Genomic DNA, 16,657 nt, shown 5'->3' on the forward strand with positions numbered 1-16,657 from the left:
CGGAGGATCCAAAGCAGGCTGCACACTGACAGCAGAGACCCCAATGAGGGGACTGAACTCACGAACCATGAGATCATGACCTGAGCTGGAGTCGGAGGCCTAACTGACTGAGCCACCCAGATTCCCCAGGAAATACATTCTTAATAAAAAAGAAACAGATGAAGATAACCTGGGGACCTTGAACAACTATGCCTATGGGAAACACTGACTCCTACCTCATAAAACTTCCTCATTTTTGGTTCAAATGGCTTAAAAGAGTGATGGCCAGTGGTGCTAAGAGAAATGAATTAACGTGCAAGATTTACAAGGTATCATCACCATTACTATCAAGTCCTCCATACCCAGGCTCAGTGGCATGAGTAGGGCCTAGGAGACTCTGTATCAATTTCTGGGTATGTAGGGTTTAGGTTAATGATGGGCAGTGATGAGAAAGACAGTTCTTGGTCACCTATACTGCTCTACTACTTCTGAGCATCATGGCTGAACCCTAGAAACGACAGTGGGTGAAAAGTGTCAGAGGTGCTAGAAGGAAGGCAGAATCTTGAAGCCACTACAAACTGAGGGGTCCCTAGGCTGGAGCCCATCAAATTTTTTTCACAAACTTCCTTTGTTTTGAGGATGATTATTTATACATATACTAAAAGAGAACTTATTTTCTTCATTCATAGGGTAAAATGCATTTAAAAGGTTATAATGTCCAAAAGTGAAGAATCAAGTAAATAAGTAATGGTAACCCAGGTGGTGAAATACCAACCACTGAAAGTAATATTTTAGACGAGTATTTCTAAAGAGTAGAATGTTCACAACTACAAAGTGAAGTCAGCCTTCAGACATCAAATCTTCATTTTATAAAACTATACAGTTTTACAGGTTTCTGTTTTGTGTATGTACGTGTGCGTATAACTAGTTAAATATATACAAAGTTGGATAATTACATCTATACTAGATATATGCAAAGATTATTAATGGCTGGCAAGATTACCAACAATTTCTGTTTTCTTCTTTGTGCTTTTCTATATTTTCTGTTTTCCATGATAAACACATATTCATTACTTTTATAAACAGAAAAAAAGCAAAAAAATGTTTTTTTTAAAAGGAATATAGCCTTTCACTCTTCTCCCAGAACTAAACTTTAGGAGAAATGGCAAAACAATCCCAAGGAAATAAAGCCTCAAACTGTAAAACCAAAGGAGATGACCACAAAATGAGGCCAATTCAATCAAATATAATGTCGTTTTCTGTCCAAGTCATGCTAACCACTCACCGGCTATCTCGGTCCCACAGGAGTATCCGTATGTGATTGATAATAGATGGCTGACCTAGTTTAATCTCAATGCCAGAACGGCAGTCATCATCAATTGGGTGCCTAGAAAATCCATGATCCAAATCATAATTTTGAGTATCACCATCTAATAAGGCAGACTTCAGCTCCCCTTTTACAACCTGGGCTCCATACTTCATAGTTGCAATATTTTCTTCTGGTACTGCAATTAAAAATAGGAAAGCAAGGTTAATGGTTACTTAGTAAATTATTCTATATTGTAGGGAAAAGGACAAATTCTAATATTCTAGTTGATTCTATTATGTGCATTTAATGAAAAGTGGCAGAAACAAGTCTACAGAGATAGAAGACATGGAATGTCTACGAGGGTTAAGATACCACCTACCATTTAGATTTAATGACGCCAGCATAGCCACAAAGTGCCTAAGACTAGTGCTACAAGGAAGAAGCTGATAATAGTAGGAAAAAAAACAGGTACTAGGGCAAACAAACCAGCTCTGCAGAGTTCACTCTATTAGGAGCTTTAATTTACTATCTACAGGACAAAAATGCCATATAAGATGACCTGTACCCGCCATCTGGACATATAAAAGCAAAGCAGAGAGGTCAGATATCTGATAAGACAACAGAAGAAGACACGTTCCAATACAGCGGAGATACTGGGCATGGACCATACACACAGACATGCTGAATCAGTTAATCTAGCTAATAAACAGTATGTTTAAAAGAAGATCTATTTTTACTTTAATTGAGATTTTTAAAAACGGAAATTCGGTCTGTCATCAAAATCATTATTATGGTTATAATTAAGCCCCCTCCCCTCTCCAACACTAGATTTATTAAGTGTCATTTGTTCCTGGAACTCTGAAGTCCTCTATGCAAAGGCTGCTTCACAGAGCTAGAGCGTGTTTTCTAGGTGCTGGCATTCTGACTGACACTCTCCGTGGAAAGACAGGAGGCAGCATAAAGCAGATGTTGAGAGCCTGAGCTTCAAGGTCAGAGTTCAAATAGGGGCTACACCTTTAATGAGGCAAATGACTCTGGGGAAGTTACCTTCTCAGAACTTCAGTTTCTCAAGAAGGCAATATCTAGACCCAGATGTTTTTGTTTATTTGTTGCAAGGATTAAATGAGATAATGTTTGTGAAGCACACAGTAAGCTCTCTAAGAAAAAACATGATCATTATTATTATGAAACATATACTAAAAAACAGACAATAATAAGAGAACTAAGTAAGTTCACAGACTGTAAACAAATACTGAATTCTCACAGTACAAGTACATCTCAGCTATGTGATTTGAATAGGGGAAAGTTTGAGCTTAATTAGACTCTTAGTGAAAGGGAGTAATTCATCACTGCATATTTCTTCCAAAATGTGAGTTTTAAAAACATTTTTTGGGGCAGCTAGGGGGCTCAGTCAGTTGGGCATCTGACTCAGCTCAGGTCATGATCTTGTGGTTCGTGAGTTCGAGCCCTGCATGGGACTCTGCACTGACAGCTTGGAGCCTGGAGCCTGCTTCAGATTCTGTGTCTCCCTCTCTCTCTCAGTTCCTCCCCCACTTGCACTATCTCTCTCTCTCTCTCAAAAATAAATAAAGATAAAAAAAAATTTTTTTAACATTTTTCAAATGAAGCCAGGTGAAGGGAGTGGCTCCAGAAGATAACAATAAATGCTGCTGACAATGGGGACTGGGTAGGTTTACTTAACTTGCAAAAGGCTAAGGCAACTCAGAAAAAACAAAACAAAACAAAACCTAGTCAGGCTCAACCTTTTTCATGATGAAGTGATACAGGTTTAGAATTTCCTGAGTTCTCTTAGTTCATGGTAATCATATATATGCATTCTTGTAGTCTGCTTCCAGGAGCCCTGCCTGCCACCTGCCTTGTAAGGGTTTCTGATGGGAAGACACGTTTACCCCTCTCTCCAAACCCTTCCCTATAGGGTCGCCTGAGACTCAGAGGGAAGAAAACAGAGCCTGGTACGGTTTTTTAAAAAAAAGAAAGTTGGATTTAAAGTGAGAAAACCTACGTCTAAGACTCAGGCTCTACTCCCCACTCCCCCTGAGTGAGGCCTGTCAGTCTGTATGGATCGGTTTTCTCATCTACAAATAATGCTGTGCCCAACCCACTCACTGGATTACTGTAAAGATCATACTACAAATAAGATATGCTACAGGATCATGGGAAGTGTAAAGCATTCAAACAGTCAAAAAACCCTTACCGAGAACTCAATCTGTACCAGGTACCACTGGAATGCCTCAGAAAGGAAGACAGAGATGGGCCCTGCCCTCCTGATGCCTCCAACCAAGAAATGAAGCTTTTCATAAAGCAAGCAAACAAAAACTTCCAATCTCCACTTTTCAGTGCTAATAATGCATAACACTGGGTAAAAAGAGGTATTTTCTCCCTTACTGCTGAGTGTAAAATGGGGGGGTCTGAAGTCCGTTGCCGCAGACCACTGGAACCATCTCCACCAGTTCTGCCACCACCAGTCAAGACCAAGCCAAGAAGGGAGGAACTCAAGCTTTCAGACTTAGAAATGGCTGCCACCCTTTGATTTTCTCTAAACACAAGCATCTTCTTCTCTAAAATTTATCAAGCTCACAACAACACACTAGGCATAAGGGTTTCAAGTGACTGTAACTAAAAGTCTAAAATGGAAATGAAAGTGCTACTGCAAGTCTAAAGTCTTCTTCTGAAGTTTATTTCAAGGGCGCTTGAGAACTTTTCTAACTGTTCTTGACAGATTCCCTGAAAGTATCTTTCACTTTAAAATGGAGAACACTTACACAAGTGGCAAGCCTCTCATGGTGACCATAATCGGAGTATCTCACGGGATAAAAACACAACCCCCAAGTATTTGTGTGTGTCTATGTGCACGTGCGCACACCTGCACACACACGCAAGACCCACAGTTAAAGGTAAGAAGAAAAGTGACCATAAATGTATTCTTACTGCCTAATATCTATCAGTCGAGAAAAGAGCTCTCAAAAAATATAGGGTGTTAGAGACTAAACGCATAGCGGGTAACAACAGTTTTCTTAACATTTGTGATTTTTGATACACTGTACAAACATGAAGAAAAAAAATAAGCTGAAGTTCCACAGGTAGGCAGAAACAAGCCAAGTATTAGAAAGAAAAGCTAAGGAGAAATGGAGTAGGACCTGCTGCTAGCGACACAGTGCCAAAATCTGAGTGGTTCTAGGTTAATTATCTTGTGTTTTTCTTTAGTTGTGTTATGTTCTTACTCCTCCTTTATTGAACTTTCTATTACATCTAGGTTGAGATAGCTGTCCACCCCTGATGGGTCATTTGGAGCCATACTTGGTTCTCTGCCCACTGCAATCTCTTTACCTAAGTCTGTGCCCCAATCATCTTCTACTCCCCAACCTGACATCCCTGAAAAAATGTGTGGCTCCTCCCTTCCAACACGTGTGGCACTACACGTGCCCTTCTTGACAACTCTTGTCTTCCCTTGACTTGCCCCATTATCTCCACTCTCTGCAGGCCTCCTTTCCACATTTAACAGTACTGGTGCTCAAACACACCAAACACAAAACAGAGATAGAAAATAACCCCGGCAGGAGACTTTACCGAAGAGCACCAGCCTCCTGAGTCAGAGCAGCACTGGTTCCGGCTCAGGCATTGATTTCACTCAGTAACTTTAGGCAAGTTACTTATAAAGATCACAGAATGAAAACTTCTAAGAGCCGAATGGGACCTTCATCCTATTTATTTAAAGAAAAAAAATTTCTAAGCTGCCTTCTGTGTGCTGGACTGTGCTGGAGTCAGAAGCTCACCATCTAATACAGACAAGTGCATATCAGACATGAAATGCCTCCACAGAAGAACACTCAGGAGAGATTCTTTGTGAACCCCCCTAGTTTACAGATGAAGATACTACGAACTATAGAAGATAAATAAAAGAGGAGTCAAAGGGTTGTGAAAGTATTAAAGGTTCACTGCTGTTATTATAGCCTGTATGTGACAGGTGAGACATTTTGAAATCTAGTCTAGAAGCAAGGGATGGATCCATTCAGTCACTCATTTACTGTGAAAAGTCTAGATTTGGGCACTGTGCTAGGTGCTGGAAAACAGGGGTGAAAGGCATAATTACAGTCCTCAGGAAGCTCAGTCTTGTAGGAATCTAGGCAAGAAAAGCAAGAGGGGCAAGCTTTCTCCATCTGAGTTACTGGAAACTATAAGAAGGGCTACGTGGTACCATGTACCTACAACACAGATTTAAACACACACACATATTTACATATCAACCAATAATTTAACTTAGCAGTCCGATTAACAGATTGACTTTTACTCAATAAAGAAATTTTGAGAATGGAAGTTGTGATAAGCTCCCTGCTATAAACATGAAGAAGCAATATATTACTGTACTCTTTCTCAAAGTCTAAAACCTAAGACATGCAATACAAAGTACAACTCAGCCCAAACAGAAAAAGCACTAACTTTCAAGGTAGAAAGGGCTCCATAAGACAAAACTAAGCATTAAAGCAATGGTCTGAGTGCTAGTAGTTCAAATACCCTAAGGGGGGAAAAAAATAATTTCATTAAAAATTAATTCCTTTTCCCCAGTTGTATGTATAAAACTAGTCAAAACCACCTTCTCAGGAAGACTAACCATCAATGGTAAATTTAAAACATCCTTTGGGTACCCCCCTTTTTTTTAAGGAGGAAAAAATTGCTGCAATTTGGTTAAAATCCCCAGGATATACAGCTTTAAGTGTACAACTTTCCAGAAACTAATATAATAAACTCAAAGTAAGACCATTAGTATCTGTGCTGCCCCTAGTCCAGAACAGAACCTCTCCACAGTTCATGAAAAGTCCCCAAAGACACAGAAACTATACCCTGGGAAAACAATGACACAAACAAATTTGGTCAATAGTTTCAAAATAAGCAGAACTATTGTTCCAGAACATCCCAGGAACAGTTCTCAAATTTTAGACCCTTTTTTCCTAACAGTGAAGAAATGTGATAAAACAATATGTTTGGATAACATTTACCTAGAAAATAACCTATATTTTTAGTATCTGATAGGAAAGTGATATGCATCCTTAGTATTGATAGTATTGATTTTGCTATCCATATAGTTAAAAAGTGTGAAAAACAGCCTGCTATTTATTCATTTCTCAAGTTCACAAATTAGATAAAAGATTCCCAAACATCTATATAATCTCTTCCTTGAGACCCCACTGAATTATTCCAGAATGAAGAATTTAATACTTATGAGTAGTTTAAGTACAGTAAATATATCATTCCAGAACTGAGTAGTCCCTTTCATGGTTATTTCATGGGTTTATTATAACCCATGTCTAATACCTATACTTATCAGTTGGTCAATTCTAAGCTACCATTAACTATGTGAAATGTCCAAAGCATCTCCCTCCCACAAAAATGTACCAAACCTATCCTAACAGCAAATCCAGTTATAGGGTCTTCCCAACACCTCAAACCAAAGCCAGGGCAAGAAGGGGAAAAAAGAAACTTATACAAGAGGATCTGACAATGAGAATTTAGAAAGTCTAAAAGTATATTACTTATCTTGTTATCTCTCCCCCGTCCACCCTCCCACACTTTAATCCAAGGCTGACCCTCAACTAGGACCACTCTCTAGCACCTCCAATCTCCACCCGGACCTTCCTCGACCTATTCCCTCTGGCTACCAAACTATTTCTCGACTGCCTTTCACTTAATTTACACACTGGACAGTCAACACATGGTACTTACTGTTTTTTCAAACCTATGGCCTAATTCCCCCCGTTTAGTCAAGCTTCTGCCCAGACTACTCAGCAACCCACCACAATTTATACCCCAAGGTTTTCTCTCAATTCTCGTTCTTCTTATATCTCAGCATCACTGGACACCTGTGACCACCCTCTCCATATAAAAGTTCTCTCCTCTGTCGGCTTCTGTAACCCTACCCCGTTTTCTTCCTACTTAATTCTTCCTTCTCTACCTTTAGCCCCTTGGCTAAAGCTCTTCTCCAAGTCTCAGACTTTGATCTTTACTTCTTTCTCTACACTCTAGCCCAGGTTTCAACTCTTTCTTCACCAGTTCTGATTGCTTCCTAAACTCCAGTAATATGCTTGCACTGCTATTAGACATTTCTCCTTGAGTTCATGCACCAAATGTCTCCTATATGCTATAGAGTATGTTAAAGGGTACAAAGATTAACAGGCCGTACAAAAATCATCTCTGCCTTCGAGGACCAAAGACAAACAAAAAATTTTAAAACAATGTGACCAGTGTGATAATTCCTACAGAGACACATTAAGATGAGGAAGAATACAAATAATGATAATATAAACAATCATTTCCTTGATTGAGCTTACAGATGTTATTTGCACGCATTGTTTCTTTTTTTTTTTAATGTTTATTGATTGATTGATTGATTGATTGAGAGGGACAGACAGTATGCAAGCAGGGGAGGGGCAGAGAGAGAGAGGGAGAGAGAGAATCCCAAGCAGGCTGCGCACCAAGAGTAGAGCCTAACATGGGACTCCATCTCACAACTGCAAGATTCATGACCCGAGCCAAAATCAAGTGTCCAATTGCTTAACCGAATGAGCCACCCAGGCACCCCTGGACACGTTATTTCAATTAATTCTCATAACAATATAAGGAAATGTTAAAACTGAAGGTAAAATTCCTTACGTAACTTAATACCAGGTCACACAACTAGTAAGTGACTCATTCCGGATTTGAGGTCAAACTTGTCTGGCTCCAAAGCCAGTGCTTTTTCTTCTGTGCCCAATGAAAAGGAATCTAAATCTGATGGGTCAGGAGAGAAGTCCAAACTAAGGACACCTATTTAAGATCAGTCAGTTTTCAAGAAAATGTCTGAAACATGGTCAAGGAAAAGATCATTCAAGGAAATGACTAACATGAGACAGAACTCAGAGTACTAAGATGTTCCAGAAACCCTCAAACTCAGTAAGTCTAAAAACAAGCTCAGCATCTTTGGAGAACTACCACATTTCATCAATTCTAAGACAGAGTTTTTCAAATTTTAACATTTCTGAAGTTGAGACACAGACATGATGGTATGTCATGGTTTAACTGGCAATACTGTTTCCTTTCTTAGTGGTACATAACACAATGGGACCTCAAAACTTCTGGTTTCTTAGATTTGATAAAATATGGTTAACTTCCTCCCAAACTTAATCCTCAGATTTAAATCCCTTAAATCACCAAGATCTGATTTTTTAGAATATAAAATTTCCATCTTCCCTACTACCACTCTAGTTTATCAACCTTACACAAGTCAGACACCTACCCAGCTGGTCTCCCTGAATCGTTTTTCACTATTTCAAATCAACAAGTATTACATCATGGATCAATCTTTCAAGACCACCACCATACTCATGTCTCTCTTCCTCTTGAAAATTACCTTCTGGTTGTGTATAAGCCAGATCCCAAGCTACTTTGAAAGACTTCTATGATTTTGCCTGAGCTGACCATTACAGCCTGTGTTGTTTATCAATGCAAGCCTTCTACCTCTAGCTGAGCTCTCCTGATGACGGTCCTTGAAATGTCCCACCTCGGCTCTCAGTCATAACCAGTCCTCCCCTGTGAATACACTCTGCCCCAATACCCCTCGCATCAAATGTTAGGATTCATCTCAGGCTTCATAATCTCCATGAAATCTCCCTCAACCCTTCTGAACCTAGGTTCCCTTTAGAAGTTCACAGCATGTGCTCGTCTTAAACACTGTTGTACTGAACTTTTCATGGGAGTAGATCTTATTTCCACAAGGAAATTAAAAAGGCTCAAATGCAGAGACTATTTTGCATTTACACACACAGCGTAGTGGTTAATTACACAGCCTACCTAGCAGGTTTGACTCTCAGCTCTGTATCTTTCTGTGTGACCTTAAGCAAATTATTTAACCTCTCTGTGCTTCAGTTTCCTCATTTGTGAAATGGAGCCAATAATGGTAGCTACTTCAAAGGGTTGTTTTGAGAATTAAATGATCATGTAGAGAGGCGCCTGGGTGGCTCAGTAGGGTGAGTGTCTGACTTCAGCTCAGATCGTTTTATCTCGCGATTCATGAGTTTGAGTCCCATCTCAAGTTCTGTGCTAACAGCTCCGAGCCTGGAGCCTGCTTTGGATTCTGTGTCTCCCTCTCTCTCTGCCCCGCCTCCACTTGCACTTGTCTCTCTCTCTCTCTCTCTCAAAAATAAACATTTAAAAAAATGATCATGTAGAACTATTACTGATATATATAAGCACCTTGTGTTAACCACTATTATATTTATTTATAAGAAAAATCACATAAGTGTTGGAAATGTAACACAAGTGTTAGCTACTATTATTATTTAGAATATCCATGTTCACAGGACCTAAAATAGTAAGCGTGTAGCACATACTCAGTGCTGATGTGATGAAGGAAGGCATGAAAGGTCTTAGCATGAGAAGCTGTTTGGAAAAGTGTCTATTTCTGACATTTTAGGGAACAGCTAAAGAAATCCATCCAGAAATGGCAAGAAATCACTACTTTGGGGTCTGCAAAGGCTCACCAGTCTCTGGAGGAATTAAGAGGAGAACAACAGGAAACAGAGCTGTATGTTCTTAGACCCACACACCACATATACCTGCAACTAGAGTTTTGTGGCTCGTTTTGTAGCTGAAACTATCAGACGAGGGAGAAAACTTCCTAAGGAACGCAGGATAAGCAGGTACTCACTGAGCATGCCTCTGTAATTGAGGTCCATATCCCGGCTCTCAGATCGAACTTTAATAGCATCCAGAATGGCATCAGGAGACAACAGTCCTGAAGGCCTCACAACATTCAGAAGTTCAGTGAGGCTCATCAGAGGCAAACGCACAGCCTGCATGATTTCAGCATGATTCTCCTTTGAATTGTGCTTACACCAATTTAACAAGGCTAGGAAGATATCTTTTTCGGGAGCTGCAAATGAATCTCTTAATACGATGTTTAAAAGTGCTGTCTGAAAAGGACAAAGCAAAAAATTCCAGTTATCAAGGAGCTCAACCATGTGTATGATCAATCAGCAAAATGTTACAGAACTGCAGGTATCACTTATATCTCAGCAACTCTCTTTGACCATCTTCTTTCTTTAACCTTAGTGCCATATACTCTCTTGCCCATAAGGGCTCCATGAATAGCCATGGGCATCTTTAACCACTACACCAAATGTCTAGTTTTTCCAACACATCCTCTGTGCACCTATCTTCAATAAAACAAGAAGAAAAATGGCAGCATGGGGAGCTGTCATTCCATGCAGGTTCTTCAGGAGAGTTTACATTTAGAAATCAGTCAGCGGTGCCTGGGTGGCTCAGTCGGTTGAGAGTCCGACTTCGGCTCAGGTCATGATCTCGCATTCGTGGGTTTGAGCTCCACATTGGGCTCTGTGCTGACAGCTCAGAGCCTGGAGCCTACTTTGGATTCTGTGTCTCCCTCTTTCTCTCTGCCCTTCCCCTGTTCACATGCTGTCTCTCTCTGTCTCTCAAAAAAAAAAAAAAAAAAGTTAAAAATTTTTTTAAGTCAGTAAGATATAGCTGGAATTTAAAATTCGAAATCTTTTGCTCCACGGCATTACTGCACTCCCATATTTTTGGTTCTCAGATTTCTAGACTGACCTCCAGTAACCTTGGTGTGACCCTTGAAGACCCTTGCCTCTAAAAAGTAAGTAGGATAATAAAAATCATAGTTTACACTCAAGCCAAAATACACAGCTTTTCAAATAGGTTTTTTCATGTGAAATATTCAGGTTCTAGGACGAACACAAAAAAGGAAAGGAGAGACAACCACCAGAGTTCAGAGAATGATTTTGAGCAAAATAGTGTGACTATTTTTTTCAGCCAGCAAAACAAAACAAAACAAAACAGCAGTGACTTAAAGACACCCAATGATACATCAGATCTCTTTTATGAATTTTCCCTCCCATAATATGGAATTATTAGTTGCACTCTTCTGTTGGAAAAATACAAAACCAAAACATAGTATGCAACACCACAAAGGAACCTATTTGACTATCATCACACTGATGCTACCGCTCTGTAGCACAGTCTCTTTTACACATAGAACCTACCAGAAGAATCTTAAAAAAGAAACCAAAAGCAATTTGCCTCTCTTTTATATGATCTACACAGAGTCTCAGTAGCCAGAGGCAGGTGGCTAGACAGATGACCTCTTCTAGACCGATGATTTTTACTTTTTTTAATCTCAGTCTATTGCTCTACTCTTACAGCACAGATCTAAATTGTACAGGGCATGCCTGTGAAGTTCTTGCAGATGATGACACACCTTAGAAAGGGAGAGGAAGCCTTCACTTGAGAGCACCTCCTGAGCATTTCTGTCCATAAACAAGCAGCACATGCAAGTTAACTTGGGAAGTGAGTAGAGGCTGGCAACATCAAAAGTCATGCAGACATTCTGAATGTTAAGTATGGTGCAGAGATACTCAGAGGTAGAGTCCTCCAGCTCTGGAAATCCATATTTATGAGCTAGGCTCAGAAAGTCCAGCAACACCTCCTCCTTCTCATCTGTCAGCGTTGCCCGCCCGGTGTAGATGTATTTTAGCAGCATTGTGAATGCTTCTGCAGTGGTGTCTTGAAGAGGGATTTCTGCTTCAGGCTGAGATTCTCGCATCCCACCATACAGTAACGCTCTGCACATGAGAGAAGAAATGCGTAAGGAAAACCTCCAATAAGATTTGCCACAATATCATGAAACGATGGTTAGCAGCATTATGCAAACGTAAATTTGTTTAGTGACACAAAGATTCAGGTGAAGAAATGCATAGTAATCACTTTATTTCTCTAAAGGAAGAGAAATTATTTATATAAACTATTTTGGATTAATTCCATAAACAATTGGACTAATGAAATTATCTTGAGACCTCAAATATGTAATAAACATTCATTAAACAGAAAGATGAAAGTACTCTTTTGAAAGGAACAGCAAAATCCGTATAAACATATTAAAGATAGATAAGGATGTTTAAAAAATAAAAATCTGTAGGAAAAGATATAGTCAGATAAAAACAATTACAGACACTCAGGTGCCATTCTCCCCTGTCAGACTGGCAGAAATTAAAAATCCTGTTAACTATTCAGTGCTGCAAAAGCAATAGAAAAACAAGTTCTCTCATGCACTGCTTTGAGCCTATAAATAGGTGCCCTTTTGGAGAAAGTAATTTAAGTAATCTGTTAGGACTCAATTCTAGAGAAATAATACAGCAAAGCAAAGATACATCTTAAGAATGTATACTGAAACAATGAAAATGTTGAAAAAAAATTTTAAATGTCCATCAACAGAAATGCACTTAAAAAAATGGATATATGCATTCTATACAGCTATTACAGAGATAAAGAAGATCAATATATACAGTCTTGGAAGATGTCCAGGATACGGTAGATAAGTCAAGTTGTAGACCCACATGGGTTGCATGGAAAAAAGCATATACCACATAATTATACGTGTATGCACATAGGTAATGTGGATATGTCTATTTATATTGAGAAAAATCAGGGGAAATTCATCTTACACTATTAACAGAGGTTGTCTCTGGGGAATGGGATTAGATGGCTGGTAGGGAAGGACTTCCATTTGTTACTTTATAAATTAAAAATGAAACTGGAGATGGGATTATGGGTGATTTAACTTTTTTTTTCCTCCTGTCTTTTCAGTATTTTTCAGATTAAAAAAAATCCCCATATTATTGCTTATCTGCTCATCTAAAAAATGAAAACCAGACAATCCAGTCAGGCAACGAATTTGAATTTCTACTTCTATTACTACAGGAGGAATAATATGAGCCAGTTAAACCTCTAATCCATCAGGAAAGAAAGGGCAGCCAGAGGAGGACCAGGGAGGAGTGCAGAAAAGGACAGTACAAGTGAGAAAGGAAATGTGTAAAAGTGAAAACAAGACAATAAGGGGGGGAAAAGAGACTCCCCCTGCTCCTAACATTCTCAGAGCAGGACTAGCATTTCAAGGGTTCCCTCCAATACCTGCTGGAACTTCCACCCTCCCCAGGCCTTGGCATTCTGGCTTGCCTCAGGGCAACAGCTGAAACCATCCAGGCAAAGATTCACAAATATTCTGAGCATACTTCTTCACCCAGTTATATACTCTGCCTAAAAACACTCTTAAAGGTTTTCAATAATCCAGAGAGCACCCCACCATGACCTTAAAATTACTAGATTAAAGAATACTTTCCTAGGGAAGGCTCACCAAGACTTACTCCCCCTGCAGAGTGATCCATGGTATTTACCTAAATTCTCAATACTTTAAAAGTGGTTTTCATGGGGCTCCCTTAGAACAATAAATATGAACCCCCAACTTGTGAAAAATCCCCTCTTGTACAGTTAGTTTGTCCTTATGTGGAAATTGATAGGCTTTATGACAACACTAGGGCCTCTCCTAAATTTCCTTTGCATATGAACAGTGTCTGCAATGAGAATCTAAGACAGCTTTGGTAATGACTCTGAGTTCAGCCTAGTGAGCCATCATAGATTATAAATGTTTAATATCCACAAAGAGACACCAAGAACAAGTTCAGTAAGCGAGGGGAGTACATTTCCATTCATTCAAAATGATCTTCAAATTTCTAAAAGTATGTGAGTTTCTTTTAAGAATATCCTGAACATTTAAAGGTACCCACACACAGTTGTCTCAAATCATTTTTGAAAGAAGAGAGGCATATAATATTAACAAATATAAAACATAAGGCTGAAAAGTTCTGACCTAATAAGGAATGGTCTCTCAAACACTTTAATAGTAATGAGTGGACTAAAAGTAAGAAAAGGGACAGAAACACAAAGGAAAAGTGTGCAGAGGACAGAGGCTGGTAACGAATAATGACTAGACCAAGGCCAGCAGTCAGGGTTGAGCTGACCACCAGCAGGGGGAGTAGGACAGTGTGAGCTCTCTTTTCGAAGCTCCTGGCTTTATCGACAGTGGCATTTTATATGTACAAAATGGAATGCTCTAAAAATGTTTAAAATGTACTAAACACGTTCTAGATAAATGGTAAATATTTCCAAGAGACTCACTTCACAACAGTGTGTGTGTGTGACTCTAGATACTGTTTTGTTGACTTACTTAACTCTAATTGTAAAAATCAGACTACAGTTTTCACTAGAAGGTAACTGAAATTTTCTCTAAGCCTTTGGCATCTTAATTTTTAGATATCAAGTTTCCTAGGTAAATCCATGATTTTATGGATACGGACTCCATGGACTCCAAGGATTTATCAAGGATAAATTATCACTCAGTCTATAATTCAGGGGTGATTCCCATTTAACAATTATTAGGTAAAATGTAGAGTCATTAGAGCTTAGCTTAACAATCTTAAGCCTGGAAGCTAAAGGTCTGAGTAACAGACAACAGTTATGTATAAGGAGGATTTTAAAAAAAAAATTTTTAATGTTTATTTATTTTTGAGAGAGAGAGAGAGAGAGAGAGAGAAGGAGAGAGAGAGAGAACTTGTGCAAACAGGGGAGGGGCAGAGAGAGGGAGACACAGAATATGAAGCAGGCTCCAGACTCTGAACTGTCAGCACAGAGCCCAATGTGGGGCTCAAATTCACAAACCATGAGATCATGACCTAAACTGAAGTCGGACACCTAACCGAATGAGACACTCAGGCACCCCAAGGAGGATTTTTTTACATTAGTCCATAAATATTTTGCTTAGTTTTAATTCTAATGTAACATGAAACTTCCTTTCAATAAATGAATTCCCTTTAATCTAATGGGATTGCCAAATGCGTATCTTAGAGATAGATCTGTTGGGTTACCTGAGTCTCAGTGGTCTGAAACTAAGAGGTATACATATTTACTAGCAAGTCCAGAGGTCAGTCTACCCACACAACAAGAAGCCTATCTGCCAATAAATCAATAAATCAGCTGAAGTTCAACTGTGAGAAGCAGGTGAGGGCAACAAAGATTCAGCCTGAGAAATATTCTCAAGACCTTGAAAAATGGTTGGTGTGAGACTGTCTAGCCTGGAAAGCCTTCTATCCCGCTAATTCTCAGATGGTTTCTGAAGGAAAAGGTGATTAAAAAGTAACAAAATGTCTACAAAGATGGAATTCTTATAGATGCTGAATTGAAAGACTGCTAGAATTTATTGTTATGCTTTGTTACATATTTGTCATAGAGTAGAAAATACCAGTGTTTTCCACAAGTAACTTGAATCTTCAAAAAGTAATATACACTTACCGAAAATATTGGCACCTCGCTGCCAAAATTACCCTGTGGGCAGGAAAGCGTTTCTTTTCCACAACAAATGTGACATCGCCATATTCTTCCCCTATCAGCAAGGCACCAATATGTTCAGACAAAATGTGCACATGATCAATTTCGCCCACAGCAGTAAAGGGGCGAAGAGGGTGACTGTTACTCATCTTGTAGAACAGGTGATATTCGCTGATCTGTTATATAAAGGAGGGATAAGAATTAGTGGGGGAGAGGAAGTATACTTAGAAAATCACATACCACAAACATAGCTAAGCAAGAATTTAAAGTACTTTAAAAAAATTCACATGAGAGAGATTTTATCATTACTGGTATCTTTATCAACTAATTTATTCTGGGAAGTAATTGAGCCTGACTCCATTAATTCCATTCCCTTCAATGTCTTATCACACTAGGAAAACAAAAATGCCAGGTCTTCCAATACAAAAGAACTTGGAGCCATCATATTCTAGAAAACTATGCCCAAATACAGGCCCCTTATTTATCAGAACCTCAGGAAAGGAAAATCAACAACCAGAAGAACTCCTCTTTATAGCATAGATCTATTCAATGAGGTTGGATATCACTAACTATACCCAGTGAAAAGTCATCCAGGCATATATCTAGACCTAAATCACAAACAGAATTAACTAAGTCATCAGATTTCAAATAATTTCAGGGATTAGGGATTTTGGTCTGAAAATATCTTAAATATTTTATAAAAAATAACCTGACATTAATGAAATCTTAACCCTCCCTCAAAAAAAAAAATAACCCCAATATTTTTCTCAAGACTGTAATTTCTAGTATAAACTTGCAGCTCTGATGGTAAGATTGCTTACCAAAACATCATTACATTTAATCTCATTTATAAGCACTTCCTTGCTTTTGCATACAATGCTTTTCTACAGATGTAACTGAAAATCAAAGGGCTGAAACATCATTAATAGATTTACCTGTTTGAAAGGGGAGTTATGTTCTTTGAAAGCTAAAAGTGTTTATATTCTCCAATCTCTCCAATATTTGCAGGTACAATGTTTTTAAGGGTAAGTTACCCAGCAAGTGAGTAAGAGCATTCACTGGCATTCAGGTGCCCAAGGTGGAGATGTGGCTGACAGCTCAGCCTCTATTGCTACCCTTCTAATGCAC

General features: G+C 39.0%; 1 protein-coding gene across 4 annotated transcripts in view; it reads right to left on the reverse strand.

The window, feature by feature from the left end:
- The window catches only part of BTBD9 (BTB domain containing 9), a 417,923-nt gene that overhangs the window by 363,602 nt on the left and 37,664 nt on the right, over positions 1–16,657 (reverse strand). For all 4 annotated transcript variants that reach the window (XM_040473393.1, XM_040473392.1, XM_040473394.1 and 1 more), the window contains 4 exons: positions 15,494–15,705; positions 11,571–11,934; positions 9,987–10,251; positions 1,265–1,484 (listed from right to left, as the gene is read on the reverse strand). In XM_040473393.1, coding sequence (XP_040329327.1) covers positions 1,265–1,484; positions 9,987–10,251; positions 11,571–11,934; positions 15,494–15,678 — 1,034 coding nt within the window. In that variant the 5' untranslated portion in view covers positions 15,679–15,705. The remainder of the gene's footprint in view (positions 1–1,264; positions 1,485–9,986; positions 10,252–11,570; positions 11,935–15,493; positions 15,706–16,657) is intronic.

The sequence above is a fragment of the Herpailurus yagouaroundi genome, unplaced genomic scaffold (assembly GCF_014898765.1).
Source record: "Herpailurus yagouaroundi ecotype Mexico unplaced genomic scaffold, PumYag 139, whole genome shotgun sequence".
Taxonomy (NCBI): Eukaryota; Metazoa; Chordata; class Mammalia; order Carnivora; family Felidae; genus Herpailurus; species Herpailurus yagouaroundi.